Source organism: Phycodurus eques, chromosome 8 (assembly GCF_024500275.1).
Source record: "Phycodurus eques isolate BA_2022a chromosome 8, UOR_Pequ_1.1, whole genome shotgun sequence".
Taxonomy (NCBI): domain Eukaryota; kingdom Metazoa; phylum Chordata; class Actinopteri; order Syngnathiformes; family Syngnathidae; genus Phycodurus; species Phycodurus eques.
In genome coordinates this window covers 27654738-27672435 of record NC_084532.1, presented here as the reverse complement: position 1 = coordinate 27672435, position 17698 = coordinate 27654738, and the positions used below count along the sequence as shown (strand labels likewise).

The 17698-nt window shown below is 45.9% G+C and overlaps 2 protein-coding genes across 5 annotated transcripts in view; one reads left to right on the top strand and one right to left on the bottom strand.

The window, feature by feature from the left end:
- Positions 1–1632: 1632 nt before the first annotated feature.
- gabrb3 (gamma-aminobutyric acid type A receptor subunit beta3) overlaps positions 1633–17698 on the bottom strand; it is a 27123-nt gene continuing 11057 nt past the window's right edge. Inside the window, exons 2-10 of one of the 2 annotated variants that reach the window (XM_061684058.1) lie at positions 13076–13123; positions 11031–11122; positions 10890–10957; positions 7385–7605; positions 6932–7014; positions 6336–6473; positions 5543–5701; positions 4455–4699; positions 1633–3216 (exon numbers count right to left, since the gene is read on the bottom strand). In XM_061684058.1, coding sequence (XP_061540042.1) covers positions 2815–3216; positions 4455–4699; positions 5543–5701; positions 6336–6473; positions 6932–7014; positions 7385–7605; positions 10890–10957; positions 11031–11122; positions 13076–13123 — 1456 coding nt within the window. In that variant the 3' untranslated portion in view covers positions 1633–2814. The remainder of the gene's footprint in view (positions 3217–4454; positions 4700–5542; positions 5702–6335; positions 6474–6931; positions 7015–7384; positions 7606–10889; positions 10958–11030; positions 11123–13075; positions 13124–17698) is intronic. The other variant, XM_061684059.1, reaches the window with a different exon arrangement.
- Positions 12404–17698, top strand: part of gabra5 (gamma-aminobutyric acid type A receptor subunit alpha5) — a 20240-nt gene continuing 14945 nt past the window's right edge. The window contains exons 1-3 of one of the 3 annotated variants that reach the window (XM_061684070.1): positions 12404–14994; positions 16857–16941; positions 17023–17147. In XM_061684070.1, the coding sequence (XP_061540054.1) occupies positions 16859–16941; positions 17023–17147 (208 nt within the window). In that variant the 5' untranslated portion in view covers positions 12404–14994; positions 16857–16858. Of the gene's footprint in view, positions 14995–16837; positions 16942–17022; positions 17148–17296; positions 17327–17698 lie in introns of those variants that run through there. The other 2 variants (XM_061684074.1, XM_061684073.1) reach the window with 2 other exon arrangements.

Genomic DNA, 17698 nt, shown 5'->3' with positions numbered 1-17698 from the left:
TTAGCTTTCCTACGTGTTCTGGGTCCAGTGACGGCAAGGATGAAATTTGTGGCAATAATTCCCCAAAATATGTTTTTCATTTTAACTCTTCATTTTATTTGTTTTATCTTGCAATTGGCGGCCGAGCTCGTCCGTAGTACGCGATGTCCTCTTTACACAAAGACATCAGCAAACCTTGACACATGAAGATTGACTCGCACTCGCATAAAGGCATCCTCCTGTTGCCTAGCAACCAGTCGACGTCACCGTTCTCTCGTTCTCTGGCCTTCAGTAGATGCTAAGAAACCGCGCGGGCCAATAAAACGGAGCTCGTGCGGCATCGCAACAGCAACAGCGGCTAACGTCAGCCTCTCATAACAGCTCGGCAAACAAATGTACCATGACGAGGGGCCGCCAGGGACGCAATTCAGGATGACGGCTCGCCTGTGTCGGGAAGACGACTTTGGAAATGTAGTTGGTTACAATTACAAGTCACCCTATTGGAAATGTAATAGTACTTTCACTATTTCAATTATTTTCTCAAAGTAAAATATGTAACGAATTACATTTGGTTACATTTTGATTACATTTTGACAAATAATATAATTTGATTGTGATACAGAAGACCTCCTCAACTCCACCGACACGCCTTCCCGTGAGGGAGCAGAGTCTGGGTTCTCTGAGGCGGGCTCTCCCATCTCTGGGGTCGAGGTCACCGAGGTGGTTCAAAAGCTCCTCGGTGGCAAGGCCCTACGTCCTCGGCAGGGTCCTCGAGGGTGCGTGGGAGTTTGCCCAACCAGTCTATGTGGTTTGTAGACTTGAAGAAGGTGTTCGACCGTCTCCCTCGGGGAGTCCTGCGGCGGGTGCTTCGCGAGTATGGAGTACCGAACCCCCTGATCTACCCTTACGCTTGAACATGGTGTTCGTTATGGACAATCCGTGATGAGCACAGAAGTCCAATAACAGAACACCGCTCGGGTTCTGATCGGGTGGGGGGGGGGGGCGTTCCTCCCAATCACGCCCTTCCAGGTCTCGCTGTCATTGCCCAGAGGGGTGCCCCCGGTGACCCGTGTCCGGGCAAGGGAAAACGTCTTCCTGAATTGTTTGTCATCGTAAGGGGTCTTTGAGCCATGCTTTGTCTGGTCCCTCACCTAGGACCTGTTTGCCATGGGTGAAATGAAATGAAAATTGCGGCCGGCGTTCCGTGTTCTTTGGAAGCAATTTGGGTCACGTGACGTCTTCTTTTCGGTCGACACCCAAACGTTCGTGCTGGAGAAGAAGGCGAAAATCTTCATCGCCATTTAGCCTGTTTTCTTAATCGCTCTGCCTTACTAAACATTTTCAAAACAGAAAAACTATTAAAAAAAAAAAAAAAACCTCGCAAACCTACTCTAAAAAACGAATTAAAAGTGAATCTAAATAACGTCAACGAAACAAAAAAAAAAAGCAACGGAAATTAATTAAAATCATAACCTTGGTCTGCCTCCGTTCTCGCAGTTTCTCGACTTTTTTCCCTAGTGGCTTGCGCCACGTGACCGCTCCACGATGTTGTGACAGGTGGCGTCCGCGCCTACGCTACGTTGCCAGTCGCAGATGGCGACCGCACTCCAGACAACACACACACACACACACACACACGCACACGAGCCGGGATTTGTCTGCGTGTTTTTATAAATTCAACACAAAATGAAAGCAATGAAAAGTCCACATCGGTCAAGTTGGCGTCACGCCAGGAAAAAACAAAACAAAACAAAAAACACACATCCAAGTCGGAGAACCCAAATTTAGCTTAGCGTCCGTGCTAACTCTTGCTTAGCATCTGTGCTAACTTAAGCGTCAGATAAGGCAGTAGAACCTCTTATGTCGAACGACCCCTCCCAACACACACACAAGCATTAACCTAAGATGACTCTTGGTGAAAGAAGCGGGATACACCCTGGACCGGTCGACACTTATTCTCAGGGCGCATATAGACAAACAACCATTCACACTCACCCCTTTGGAACAATTTAGTCTTTCATTAAAGCTAAGATGATTTTTGGCGAGAAAAGTGGGCTACACTCTGGACTGGTCGCCAGGCAATGTCATTGGACAATGTGGAGGACCGACTATTCACACTCACCCCGTTTTATTAACGCATGATGACTTTTGGTGTGCGAAGCGGGATACAGCCTGGACACGTATAGACAAACAACCATTTACACTGTTGGACAATTTAAGAGTCAAATCAAATTAAGATGATTTTTGCACTGGCCGACTGGTTAGCATATCTGCCTCACAGTTCTGGGGTACGGGGTTCAAATCCCGGCCGCGCCTGTGTGGAGTTTGCATGTTCTCCCCGTGCCTGGGTGGGTTTTCTCCGGGCACTGCGATTTCCTCCCACATCCCAAAAACATGCATGCTCGGTTGATTGAAGACTCTAAATTGCCCATAGGTGTGAATGTGAGTGCGAATGGTTGTTTGTTTCTACGTGCCCTGCGATTGGCTGGCGACCGGTTCAGGGTGTACCCCGCTTCACGCCCGAAGATAGCTGGGATAGGCTCCAGCAGCCCGCGACCCTAGTGAGGATAAGCGGTAAAGAAAATGGATGGATGGATGATTTTTGCCGATAAAAGTGGGATACATCCTGGACGGGTTGCGGGGCCACACATTATTTCCAATGGGAGAAATGGCTTAAAAACAGCGTTTGACCTTAGCGGTTCCACTGTACATCGTGGCACATCATAGCGACTGGACGACCTGGCGACCACGGCGCGACATCATTGCCCGCGCGTCCACGACCTCGTGACCCGTGTCCGAGTTCAAACAAGACACACACACACACACACACACACATTAATTGACGTAGTAGAGCCAGTAGACAACGTTGAAGAAGGAGAAGGAGAAAGGGAAGATGAAGCGGGACCAGCGGTCGATGGCGTTCACGTCCGTCAGGTCGGGGATTTTGATCTTCAGCTGCGATGATCGCCTCCTCAGGCGGCTCCTCGGGCCGTCCGGGCCCGGCGCCCGGCGAGCGACCCGCCCGCCGCTCCGTCTGTACTGGACCCCCGAGGAGTTGTCCAGCGGGGCGGGGGTGGAGTTGCGCGTGGCGTCGTACAAGCTGCTACTGGTGTTGCTGCAGCAGCTGCCGCTGCCGCTGCCGCTGCCGCTGCCGAGGGCGGTGCTGGTGACGGCGTGGCCGCCCACCTCGTTGTGGATCTCCAGGGTGGTCAGCAGGATGTTCCCCCGAGAGTCGGCCTGGGGAAACAAAACAAAACAAAACTCTACGTGAGACCAGAGAAGGAAACAAAGACAATAGCCTGGTTTACATGGTGCCTAATATTTCGATTAGAATCAGGTTAGAAGCGCAAAAAGGAACATGGCGCTTCATTCGGGCGCACGGGGGCAGAATATCCCTTTTCCCCAAACTGATCAAAAGTCATTTTTTGTCACGTAAACAGTGAATCGGAATGTTGTCAAGCTGCGTTCTGTCTGCTCAACGTCGGTTTTGACATAAATACGCAGTGACGTTTTCGTTTACCCACTCAGTGAACGCTCCGTAGTGCTTGCGCGCGCGGGAGCCTGGGGAAGAGCTTAGGGGGGGCAAAGCAAAAACAAAAAACCCGGCTGCCTCAGCGTTCACCTCGGTCGGCCACGGGTTTGCCAACGGCCTGCTGTTTACATAGATTTGCACGTCGCAGATCTGCAATTGTCCGTTCTGATCAAATGGAGTGGCGCACGTCAACGCCAGATCGGAATCTCGGAATAATCACGTCACGTGTAAACGAGTCTTGCTAAGTTTTCCTACAGTCTATCACGCTAGCCTCTATATATGGCGGGCTGCTGAGTCCCAGAGGCTCAAAGGCGCACTACGGTTCGGCCCGCGGTTTTCCACGGTTGCCGGTGAAGGGCCTATTCCACTGGCCCGGAGATGAGTTGGAGACCTGACGGCGACTTGAGTCTTGGTCGCCTGCGGAGACATTTCCGCCACGCCGCGGGGATTTGCGCTAAATTCAAACATGTTTGACTTTTTTTCGGAGACCTTCTGGAGAATTGATGAAGTCTCCAGCAGGTGTCGGAGACATCTCTGAGACGTCCCGGAGACTAATTCTGTCCGGAACGAGGCAGACGTCTGGTGGTTTCTGGTACGTGCAATGTGTCCGGCTGCACAGGGAGGCATTTCTGAATTCTGCTGGCATCGTGACATGTTAGTCCTTGCCGTTTGCATGAAAAGATTTTGCCCCTTTGTGGAGACATTATAAAGGGTCTCCAACGCTTTTGTTAATAAACGTTAAGTGAAAGGTTATCGATGTCAAGGAAGTATGACACTTCATTGTTCGAAGATCTCTCTTTGAGAGGAGCTGTCAAGATCTAGTATGGTATTTAGTTTGACCGCGCGGCCTCACGACCGACCCGGGCGCAGAGACGCCGCAACTGATTGAAATCCCTTCACTACTACACAGTAACACGCGTCTGGCTTCGGCGGATGTCTTCACCTCGGGCCGGCCGAAAGCGGCGCGGTCGTCGTTGGCCTTCTGCGCCCGCTCGGCCAGCTTCTTCTGCATGCGCGGGCCCCGGCCGAAGAAGATGTAGTTGACGAAGGCGTACTCCAGCAGGGCCAAGAAGACGAAAACGAAGCAGCCCATCAGGTACATGTCGATGGCCTTCACGTACGGGATCTTGGGCAGCGTCTCCCGCAGGTGCGTGTTGATGGTGGTCATGGTCAGCACCGTGGTGATGCCTGCCAACGCAAAAGCGCCCTCATGAGTTCCTTGCTTCTGCTTTACTGCCGATTCTAGACATTATGTTACAATGCAGACTACAGTCGCTCTTCCTTACTGCTGCTTTTATTTCAAAAGCAAACTCGTTCAACAATGACTTACTGTGCTTTATCAGTGGTGCGTCTGTGTGTGATGTTATGAAGAAGAGCGCTTCAACTGTTGCCTTAAGGTGGCTGCTGTTTCGAAACACGTTCTAATCCAGACAACTCCGGCTATTCCTTATTCAATAACGCAGAGAAGTTCAATGATTCCTTACTGGTGCTTTAATAGGACAACATTAGGGTGTGAGGTCATCTACAAATACACAGATGTAACATTTGAGCGTGTTTATTTATTTGTTGCGTCTTTGTCTGGACCGCGACTATATTTGTGTGTCTTGAGCGCTGTTGCGTAAGCGGGCCCAAAATGTAGCGCTAGAACAGTGTGTGCGGGGGAGGGAGTTGAGAGCAGTGTGGGTACACGGCATCCATTGCCGCTTGAGAGCCAAGAACAAGAACCGTGTGCGAGATTGACACACGTTCAAGTCGCAAGATGGAATAATTGTATACGACAAAACAATAGTACCGTTTGGATATGCTCTTGAAATTAGGAGAATAACATGTCTCACCACCACTGGAGGCCCACCTTAGGTGTCTGCAATGATGTCGGACCAGCCAGGACGCTTCTTACGCGAGCATCAATGCTACTGTGCAGCGTTTGTGCCGACAGCTCTCCGAATGAGTCCGTTTTTCTGTCTTTAACGCGCCGGCCGGACCACAACGTGACGTCGTAAGCGTTCGGCGCGCCCGTTCGTTTGTTCGCACGTTTACCCAAAGCGACTCTGGCGGCCGAGGCGTCGTAGTTGATCCAGAAGGAGACCCAGGACAGAATGGTGATCAGGATGGAGGGCATGTACGTCTGCAGGATGAAGTAGCCGATGTTCCTCTTCAGCTTGAAGCTCAGAGACAGTCGAGGGTAGGCACCTGCGCCACACAAAATTCAGCGTCCCCCGCTCATGTGCTCTTCTTACACTCCAATTTTCACACCACATTATGAATAAGATGAAAAAACTAATTCGTCATAAAACGAACTCAATATTTAGACATATGTAGCTTATGTCTATTTTTAGATGAGCAGGCGGAATATTATGTAGATAATGACAGGTAACGTTTAGAGGTGCAACAATGAATCGACAATTATCAAATTAACGATTTTTGTTCACCAGGTAATCGGTGAGCGACCTTGCGTAACTTTTCAGCCTCTCAACAGTAAATAGTCTCCGATTTCTGCCGTTCTCCACGAAAGCAGACTGATTATCTTTGTGTTTCATCAAAATAAGACATTTGCAAACCAACGATCAACATTTTCTGACGTTACGCACAAAACCGGTAAGTGAACCCTAATCCGTTGAGGTTGGTGCTTTTTCTCGACTGTCAATTTGAAACAATGTCCTGTTTTTGAATAAGGGGATGGAGATGTCAAAATTGACTTTTTGGTTGTTTTTTTTAATCGCGAAAGACGATGCGGTGGGCCGGATCTGGGCCTCGAGTTTGACATTGGATCGGGTGGTCTTCACCCACAGACTCTCATTGGCCTTCTCTCCTATTTTCAAGTCACCTGTGGAAAAGACCACGTTCCTGGAGACCAGCTTGTAGTCCACGATGGAGAACTGCGGCAGCTCGATGCGCGTCACGCCCGTCACGGCCGTGTCGCCTCCTTTCCAGTAGAACTCGATGTCGTCCGTCGTGTATCCGTCTGGCAATACAGAAAAAGGAACTTTTATTTTCAAACAATATTAATGCCATGTACTGAGCTGTTTTCCCACGCACAGACCGCCTATATGATCATGTATGAATGGACAGCGCCGTATTATTGAGTGGAAAAGCGTTTCTCTGTGTTTCGAATTACGTTGTTGACTCTCGCGCGGCGCGTATCATTTCGCCGCGAGCGTCGCGAGGTTGATTTAGCAAGGCGGCGACGTTGTGAATGAATCGCAACGCGGTGCACTTTACGTTTGCCGAAGGGCCAAAAAAAAAAAAAAACGAAGCTGATTTACAAGGAACGCTGACTGCGGCGCATGTAAATCTTACACGCTTTTACGCATGATTCCCTCCGCATGAACGGGCGAGCACAGGGGCACCTATCATCAAGACTAATGAGGTCGCGCGTGTGCGTGTGCGTGTGCGTGCGCGTGTGTGTGTGTGTGAGCTCACAGCTCTCAATCTCCAGAGTGCAGTTCTGCTCGTCCAGCGGGTATCGCCTCAGGTCCATCATGCAGGCGGCCGTCGTCGTGATTCTGAGTCCAAAGACCAGCGCAAAAAAAAAATAAAAATGAAAATGTATTGGTTGGTGCTAATAACAATAATGCATTGCGGTAGGAAGACGAGAGGTTGGACAGAGCAGATGCACGGAATGCAGTATATACTGTATGTGCAAGTCGTTTCAGGTTTGCTAGGTTGGGTTTGTGCGAAAAGAATATATTTGCATATACCCCTCCTCCCGGAACCCTTTTTTGCCACGTTTTTTGCACACTTGGGAAAACTTGGTGCGCACAGTTACAAGTTCAGCATCCACATCGGTTTGAGTGCGCGATCAACTTTGAGTAACTCGTCTGTGCTCGCGTGTGACTGGCGAGTTTTCAGACCCGACCAGACGGCGCCACTTACCTGAGGCCGTAGAGGACGGTGCCGTCCGGGTGCAGCCGGATCATGCGGTTCTTCACGGTGACGCCGTGCACGAAGGACTTCTTGTCGTTGAGGAAGTAGGTGTCGGGCACCCACAGCTGGTCCGCCACCCGGTTGTCCAGGGTGAGGTTGAGCGGGATGCCCAAGTAGGCCAGCCTCTTGTCCCGCCAGTACTGCTGGAAGTACATGGTCAGCGTGTAGTCCTGCAGACGGAGAGGGGTGGGCGAGTCATTTGGGGTTTACTGTGCGAAAGAGTGGATAGGTAGATCCTTATGGACGGACGCCCGGATCAATAATTAATAAAGGCCCTCATTGACTCATTGGCTGCGTTCCACCAACGATCCAGCGCAACACAGAAGCTTTTGCAGCCTTTTAATGGAGCTGACGGGACTTGATTCTGCTGACTAATATTCTCTTCAATAAATAAGCAGGTCACAGGAAATAAACAAGCCTCCGCCTCAGTGATTCTTCGCATTCAGAACAAGCTTGCGTTGCGTTGCGTGTTTGGGCGTACTGCGCGTGGCCTACACTGCGTCGGAAGGTCGTCATGGCGGTCCGTGGCGGAGCTGACTGCATCACATCTGAGCTAATAAATATCACTGGTACGCTCGCCGCTGTGTAAAACTGCTGACCCGACGCGCATGAAATGATGGAAATGCGGTTTTTGGGGGGGTGTTAAGATCGCTGCGTCGCGTAAAAACGGCTACCTGCTCATAGATGCACCCCTCCCAATATATTTCTTATCCTTGTTTTCATTCTCACTGCCAAGAAATGGGAGACTATCAAATAACATCACTTTGAGGACAACGAAAACAAGAAGACTCTCTGAGTTCTTCGAATAGGAGGCACGGCGTGTTTGCATCAAGCTGTTTGTCGTTATTGAACGGTACCGCACCGGGATAATCGGCAAAATGTTCGACCAAACCATATCGTTTTCTCGAACGAAAGTCTGCTAGCTGAATGCTACCGTTGAATGTGAACTACCATAGATGGGCTAACGGAAATTAGCAGATGTTATGGCAACCTTCAAACAACTGCGACTTTAACAGACACTGAGGAGCAAAAGGTACAAAGAGAGCTTCTCGCGCTTATTTATGCTTCATATCTTCCAGCATAGCTCAAAGAATATACTGCAGAGTTAGCACCAACAACGAACCGTGATATAGTGGGGGGTCGGGGGGGGGGGGGGGGGGGGGTCACTGTACTTGCTTCTAAAGTTAGAAATGAATTGAAGTCAATTTAAAAAAAATCAATCAATCCAAAATAAAGCAGGAGTGGTGCAGAGGAGCTTCTGGTGAGAAGGTAGTGAGATGAAAAGCAGGTGTTGTTGTGAGACGTGATGTCCTCCCACATGCGCCAGCAGCGGCACAGTGGGTCGGCTGAATCAGCTTTTACACAACAACGCGCGCTCCCGCCTCACGGAAGCCGATCCGCGTCTGGAGCGCAAACTCTTTGAAATCTTTCAGCGTCTTCATAACGCGCGACCTCCCCCCGCCGTCCTGAATCTGACCGGCCCACGGGTCGCATTCACGTACAATCGGACCTTGAAATTTGTTCCATTCGTCAAATCAGTTTAACCCACTGAAATGCCATTCATCCATTCCTGCCTCTAAAATACCACCACCATTTTTTGGTTACATTGTTAAATACAAATTGTCACTGTGAAGTGAAATCCTCGCATCTCCAAATTGAATACTTAAAAAAAAAAAATGTAAAAGTTGGTATTATACCTTGTATTACCATCATATACCGTTGTGCGCTGACGTCGACACAGCGCCACCCCAGAACCATTTCAATCGCTAATTTCATTTGCTTACTAATTCACTGCCAGCCTTCCCAGTGAACATGGATATTTGGCTTCTCAAGCCGTCAATGGCAGCGAATGCGTTAAAAGACATTTATTATGCTTTTCATTTATTAAAAAGAGCATTCAAAAAGCCCTTTACTTACAAGGGAAACGACTGCGGTTACTTCATCTACACCAACTCTTTTTCAAAGGTCTTAAGAGACATGAGTGATGCAATAAATAAAACCATGAGCTGACTAGGCAGTGTAATAGGCGGTAGTCAACCTACACACACTTGTGGCCGAGCATGACGGCGATCCATTTTGAACAAAACAGTCTCACTCAAATTTATTTTCACTTATTGTCTTCAAAAAACAAACAAACAAAAAAAGAACATCCAGACTTTCAATCTTGAGGCGGCATAATGCCACACTGCTCCCGCACAGTGAAGAAGAGGCGGAGTTTCATGATACTTCTCAGACATTTCATGTTCCAAAGAGTCAACAAAGCAATTTTCAACACTTTATATCGGTTAATAATGTGAAAAAAAATATGAAAACAGAATAAAATATGAAGAAATAAACTAGTTTTGTATCGGTTGCGTTTGACTGTTTGTCGCGTTCAATAATCGTTGGGAAGTGCATGGTCCGCTTTTTTGTTGTTTTTTTTTTTTTTTTACTCTCTGCTTGAGCGGCCGGCCTATCGGAAACTGTTTCTCAGTCCTCTCATCGCCATTCAAATTTTAGCTCGCAACACAAAGCCAAAAACAAAATAAATCCAAATCTAGCGACGGCTCGTAACTGGAGAAACTTGTAAGACGTCTCTAGTCCGGAAGCGAACTTATGAGCGCGCGTGGGTGCTGCTGAGTGTTGTCAGACAATTTGGACCTCGGGAGAGACGAAAGACGGGTTTTCACTCTCCGCTAAATGAGGCCCGGCGGGAGAACGGGAGCGTCGCGCCACGTCGTGCCACGCCACGTGTCAGACGCGCTACCTGCGCTACCTAACACCTGCCGTCCGCCGGGAATGGCGGCAAGGAGCTGGAGTGGAGTTGAGCGACTTCAGGGTCATGAGGGTCAGGGTCATTTACTCAAAGATAAACTGATTCATTTTGCCAATAATGGTGCCAACCGAGCTGGGGAAGTCTGCTTAACGATGATTTTCTTTTTCTTTTTAAAAGGTGTCAATTATTAATATAAAAAAAAAAGCTGGCAATTTCCTTCGTACTCAAGATTCCTGAATAACGTCAAGCATTTTCCAAACCCGAGCTCTTCCAAACTTCAAATGTTTCTCCAGATACCTCACCAATTTTAACCGTCTCCCTTTCCGAGCAAGAATTAAGCTGATGTAAAATCATCTTTTCGGCTGACACTTCAAAATCATCATTCGAGCCCTTTACTGAGTATTTCCCAATCTCGCTGCCTTGGTCAAATGGCATGTAGGGTTTGTTTACATGTGACGCAGTGCTGAAAAGATCGTATTATAGGGCCCAAATCTGGAGGGGAAAAAAAACAACAACAGATCTTGAACTACTCAGGAATTTTGGCCCATCTCAGCTATTTTTACTTTTCTATGTCATTGTTCTATTGTATCAAAATGTGCGTAACAGGAGTGAGTTTTTAGCGTAGAATTAGTAAATCCATCAACTATAGCGACATGTCACTCATTATTATTATTGTATTTAGGTTTGCGTGTAACTCACCATATTGACCTCGGACACCATGTCTATGCTCGCCACGTCGATGCTCATGCCAACAGCCACGGGGGCACCTTCAAAGTCAAACACAACCAAGCGTCTGTTTTATTCCGCGTCAGTAAATTTAGTGCGAGGAGTTCTTCTTACCTCCAAAGTCTGGCCTGAGTCGAATGTCGTATCCCTTTAAAAGTTTGTCCACCGTGTCTTTGACAAAAGACATGTTGCCAGGCTCTTTGACGCTAGAAGGGAAATGTTTAAACATATGTTCACATAAATAATAATAATAATAATAATAATACAATACAAATCAAATAATTAAATATCAATGAATTCCATCGAAAAATAGAAATTAAATCTTATAAATCATCAAATGATAATACAGTAGTATAAACAAAACATAATGAACATAAAATTGAAGAAGAAGGAGACGAGGAAATAAAAGTAGTAGAGCAGAAGTAGAAGCCGGAATTCTGGGGAGCCAAAAAAGCGCTGACCTGGCGCATGCGCACATCGCGGCCAGCACCGGCGGCCAGCAGTGCCACCAGCGCGCCGCCGCCGCCGCCCGGAGGAGCTTCATCCTGCTCCCGGATCGGTTGAGCTATGTGGCGGGGGTAGAAGTCGGCGCTTCGCCTCGCTTGCTCGTTCCCTGCGTCCCACCCGGCACGGTGCCCCCCCCACCACTCCTTCCCTCGAGTACCACTAATTCAGGTGAGACGTCATCCACACGCCTGAACGCGCCATCAATCCAGCCAGCGCGTCCCACGCCGTCCTTCTTCCTCTTTTTTTTTGTTTTTTTTTTGTGGCAGCTTATCACCTCAAATAACATCCTTGCGTCCTAGTCTTGATTAAAGTCCGTGGCTGCTTTGTGGGGCGCTAATGAGAGGCAGGGGTGGGCTCCATTTGCCAAGTCCAAACACTTACTCTACTTCAAGCTTTTCCAGGTATCTCCAATTTCTTTGAGTATTTATTGCTCTGACGATTTATTAATATTATTATTATTATTATTAGCATTTTTAAACTTTGACTCCCCACATTTGAAAACACGTTTGTACTCCTTACTTGGTCAAAATGGGCTTGTTAAAAGAAAAAAAAAAAAAAAAAAAAAAAAACCAGGGACGCACATGGACGAACGCGAACTAATGGCAACAAAGAAGCAAAATATTCCCAATGCGTGGCCTTATTAGATATTTATCTTGATGTTGATGTTGATCTACAAGAATGATTGTTGGCCAATGCGTCATATGTTTTACAATATGTACTCTTTCTTTTACTAAAAGACATCATGAAGTGACTTAAGAAATTAGTTTCAAAGGTAATTAGCTGCAAACTTGCAAAGACTGAACAATGTAGTACTGAACTGAGGTGATCTACTGTTAAACTGTAGTACTGTTTTTTTAAATGTAATTTTGATTAATTTATTTTAATGGGCGTGGCTAAATTGGCGCCCACCGACGCACTTATGGCTTCCCGTATGAGTCGCCCCTCCCCCCACTATATAAGAGCAACTTGAGCGCCTTCGCTAGCAACACTGCTTGTCCAGAGTTAAGTGCAACTTACTTTATTTGCGTTATTATTACTAAGCCCATTTCTACAATTACATTAATCAAGTATGGCTACACCGTAAAAACGCATCTTCCCTGGATACCAAAAATTGACAGAACAGCTCCGTGTCGTTATTTATGTTCCCGAGCTGCCCGTCCGTCTGCTCGCAAGCTAACCGACGAGCGCCGGTTAGCTTGCGAGCTAGCTGTCGGCTAGCGCCTCCCGCAACGACCCGGTGGGATATAACATAGTATAAAATAATATAATACAAGAGGCTTCAAGCAACTAAAAGTGCTAGACGCTAAGTGCGTCTACTTTTTAACCATTTTCCATCTATCGTTTGGCCATTTTTGGGAAGGGGAAGTGTAAATTTGCTCGAGGAGACTGGTAGCATAGTTGCTAACGACTGCAACAGAAAGGGAAGGGCCGCTCGCCGGGCTAGACTGATGGGCCAACACACTAGCAAAGCATTCTGGGATGTGTAATATTAGTGGCGCGTGTGCTATATACTGGCGGGCTTGCTCTAATACACATTTAATATGGTCTTGCGGGCCAACTATAATTACATCGTGGGCCTGAGTTTGACATATATGATGTAAAGTGTCCTCGGTTGACGTAATAACGCCGAAAACCTAGAAAGTGACACTCACCTCGTATCGTAGATGGCGTGCAGCTTTTTGTTCCCATCAACGGCGTTCCTGTAAATAAAATCAAAATACAGTTGGAGCCCATTAACAACCACATCCAATACGGATAGTCGGGGTCTAAACCGTCTAGTCGATGGGTCAGTTTTTACCACCGATGATTGTAGCTTGAAGACGATTAATCGGCAATCGCATGTTTTGGCATGAACAGCACGGACGCCTCGCTGAATTCTTCAGGCGGTCGGTCGGTGCGGCGGTGCCCCGCGCACAGTGGCGGTTCTAGACCACTTTTACTGGGGCCAGGGGTTTTGTCATGGGGGGTACCGTTTTAAACATGCGCACACACACACACACACAGTCCAAATCGATTTATTCATGGAACGTTTTAATTGAATTAGTTAATTGTCTTTTTACATTCTTTCTGAAGCTAGACATCTTCTGTGCATCACATATTCCCATTTTGATTGGCAGCAAAGAGCGGCGGAGAGGAATACGCAACATTTCAGCAACACAGCATACAACATTTATTATGTTAGGCTACTGTTGCAAGTTGGCTAACAACAGTTCTACAAGCCAAAATCCTCACATCAGCGAATACAACGATTTGAGAAAAAAGCTCGACAACGACAACAAAAGTATCAATTGTCATCGATTAATCGACTCGACTGGCTTTAACTTAGCGTCAACTGCGAAAAAGTTGAAGTCGTTCAACCCCTGCAGACTAGTAATGTTGTCTTTTAGGGGTGCGGTACAATGTCTTGTTAGAAGTGTTCACTGCCGTGGACGTTTATATTTGTCAATTAAAAAACAACACTTCACTGCCACCGGCGAATATATTCGTCAAATACGTTTTTCTACGGGTAGGCATCGAAGAGGGTCTCTCCTAACTTGTCTGAAATTCCAGCTTCTTCATAACTGTAATGACAAACAGATGCCGGTAGATGGCGGCGTTGCATCACTTTGGATTTGAAATCAGCACAGGTTTTGAGTCGAAGATTAGGCGGTGAATCTTGGCTTGTCACGTCGAATATGAGAGAGAAATGCCAACACGTTTGGAGGTCGGACACACTTTAGGCACCTCGATCTCGAACAGTACAATGAACGTCAAAGTTCCACATCTTCTGGACGTTTTCATAAAAAGCTTGTTGTTCCGCTTTTTTGCAACCCATTTTCTACTGCTGGATTACGAAAGAACCGAAGAAGGTGGAAACACACTTTTTTTTTATGGTGAAAGAAGATTATATTGTCACAGAACACAATAATATTACATGGGTCTTGGAATGAATGCTCTACAACAGTTTGGGGAACTCGGCAGGGAGTTAATGAGTTAAGAAGAATAAGTATGATTTCTTGACACGGGAACTTCGACACGTCACCTAACCCTACAGAGCCTTACCCCGAAGTCGGTAGTAGTAATGAGCTACATGGGATACATTAGTGTCAATTATTCCTAGAAAATGCGTGTCAGAAGTGGGATAACAATAAGAAATGGATCCAATTGCGTTATCCAATCACTCTCTCTCTCTCTCTCTCTCTCTCTCTCTCTCTCTCTCTCTCTCTCTCTCTCTCTCTGTGTCTTTCTGTCGCCTCCCTCCCGCCCTGCCCACATCTTCGCCCTCCGCCACTGCGCACATCCACACAGTGCTGCTTCACGTCCTCTCCTCCTCTCTTATTCACCTCCTCATCTTATTTGATGCGTTCCCCCCACCCCTCTCAATTATTTTTTTCAACGACGGCCAGCAGCAGTAGTGACGCTATTGTAATTTCGTCTTTTTTTGGGGGGGGGGTACTTTCTCCCGCCAGCTCTCCTCCCCTTTCACCAGAACGTTGACGGCAAATTTGGAGCGCCGCGCCGGGAGAGCCTGCCGGAGAGCGAGGCTGGAGGACGAGAGGCAGTCGTGGTGGTGGCGGTCTCGGTCTTGAAGGTAGGGGAGGGGGCCGGCTGGTGTTTTATGGCGTACGGAGGAGAGCGTGTGGTGCAGGGATGCAACTGGAGGACTTCCAGTCGGCTCTCTTGTTTTTAACTGTTCCTATTTTGCTTAATTAAGCCTCTTCTCTCTTATGTGGGGGGATTTGGGAGGGGGGGGGGGGGGTCAAATTAATTGCTTTAAAGTTGGGGTGGTGGGGGAGAAGGCTGGATGTTGAAAAATGTTTGAAAAAAAAAAGCATTTTTGTTCTTTGTTTTACTGAAAAATGTTGCTTACACATGCATAGATGTATAGATATGTTAAGCCTCTCTAATGTAGCGAAATAACTTGCATATTTGAAACATCCACAAAAATAAACAGAAAATAAAATTCCTACAAATGCGGGGAAATGCTAACTATAAATATGATAAATAATAATAACATATGCAACATAATGCACCAAAATTGAATAGTAAAATCAAATATTCTAAAAAATTAAAATAATCTGCAATAATAAACACAATTATGTTCTATAAGAAAATAATGAAAAAAAGTATTGAAAACAAATATGATTATAAAAATGCAAAATAATGCAACAAAATGGAAATAACATTTTAAAAAATCTAAATGTAATTACTAAAACAATAACTATACAAATAATACCCCCCCAAAAAATGGCCCAAATTATACACACACACACACACACATTAATATAATAATCTAATCCCAAAATACATAATAACTTTAAATACATACAGCATGAAAATAAATAAATACAAATAAACCACTGTAACCACATTAAAATGAATATACTGTGCTTCGCAAAAATAGAAATACCAAAAATGAATATTAAATAATAAATACAAAAAATGAAAACATAATTAAAAATAGTAATTACTACAACAGTTAAAATACAAATAATACACTACATAATATTAAGCAATAATATGTTAAATGGTACAATTAAATTGTAAATACAAGAACTGACAAAAAGTACATTTTAAATTAATATAACACCATACCAAAATAAAACATTAAATACTTGATAATAATAAATGGAACAAAATTGAATAAAATGGAACAAAAAAATGGAATAAAAAGAAACCACATAAACAAACCGACTGGTTAGAGCGTCAGCCTCACAGTTCTGAGGACCCGGGTTCAAGCCCCGGTCCCCGCCTATGTGGAGTTTGCATGTTCTCCCCGTGCCTGCGTGGGTTTTCTCCGGGCACTCCGGTTTCTTCCCACATCCCAAAAACATGCATGAATTGGAGACTTTAAATTGCCCGTAGGCACGACTGTGAGTGCGAATGGTTGTTAGTTTCTATGTGCCCTGCGATCGGCTGCCAACCAGTTCAGGGTGTGCCCGATGACAGCTGGGATAGGCTCCAGCACGCCCGCGACCCTAGTGAGGAGAAGCGGCTCAGAAAATGGATGGATGGATACTGTAGTTAGATAAAATAAAAATACCAAAAATATTAAATAATAAATTAACAAAATGAAAATATCGTAAAAACACAATGATAAACAGATTTCTAATGAATATCATTGTTAAAACAATACCAAAAGAAATATTAAATAGGTGCAATTAAATAAAACATTAAAATAATAATGCACAATAATGAAATGCTAAATAATAAATATTTACGAATAAATAAAAAGTGGTGGAAAAATGAGATGAATAGCTGACAATGTCAAACAAAACGAAGCATTTTTTTAAATTTCAGTTTTTTGCTGCCAAGGCAAGAGCGTTTGACACAGCTGGCGCTGGATGTCTTGCGGTCACCCAGTCGGGCTGTGCGGTTTTTAGTACAGTAAGAGGCGCTCGTAACGTCGCGGTCGTTCGACACGAGATGTTCAGCGGTGCCTTTCGGCCGCAGGAATGGGCGATGGAATGCGCCGCGGCTTCGCAATGAGACACGTGTGGCTCTGCATCTTGCTCGCCGGCTTCACCTGCCGCCTGAGGTGAGCGCCATCATCAACATCATCATTAGCACGTGTGATGAAGATAATAACAGTTTTTTTGTTGTTGTTGTTGTTGTCCAGCCGTCAGCAGGAGGCGACGGGGACGCCCACCGAGGCGGAATTGATTAACAACATCACCGTGTTCACGCGCATCCTGGACGGACTGCTGGACGGCTACGACAACAGGCTGCGTCCCGGCCTGGGAGGTATCCGTTTAGATGTGCACTAAACGCGCTAAATAAGAATACAGCAGTACCTTAACTGACAAGTTTCATTTGTCGGTGACCATGCTTTTTTATCTCCATTTACTACATTACCTTAATACCTCGTTCCAGACCGCCCCCGCAAGAGACGTCATCTGCAAAGCAGTGACCAAGTATTTGTGGTATTTTTTTATATATACAGTAAACCCCCCTCCATCGCGGGGGTTATTTGCCAGACCGCCACCACAAGAAGTGAAAATCCACGATATAGAAATACCTATAGAAATATGGGAAGAAAAAAAAATATATATATTTTTGTAATGTTTGATCAAAAAAAATATCACTGTATTGTAAAATATAAATAGAAAAACACAATGAAAGAGTAGGTAAATAAATTACCTTGTTTTCTGAAGTCTAATTAAGATGAAAGTCACATACACACACACAGTAGCACATTTGTGTGTTGACCTCTGAACCGTTGAGTCACTTGGAATTCGATGACATATTTTCCATTTGAACAAATTGGCAGTCTGTAAAAGAAGCGACATGGCCAT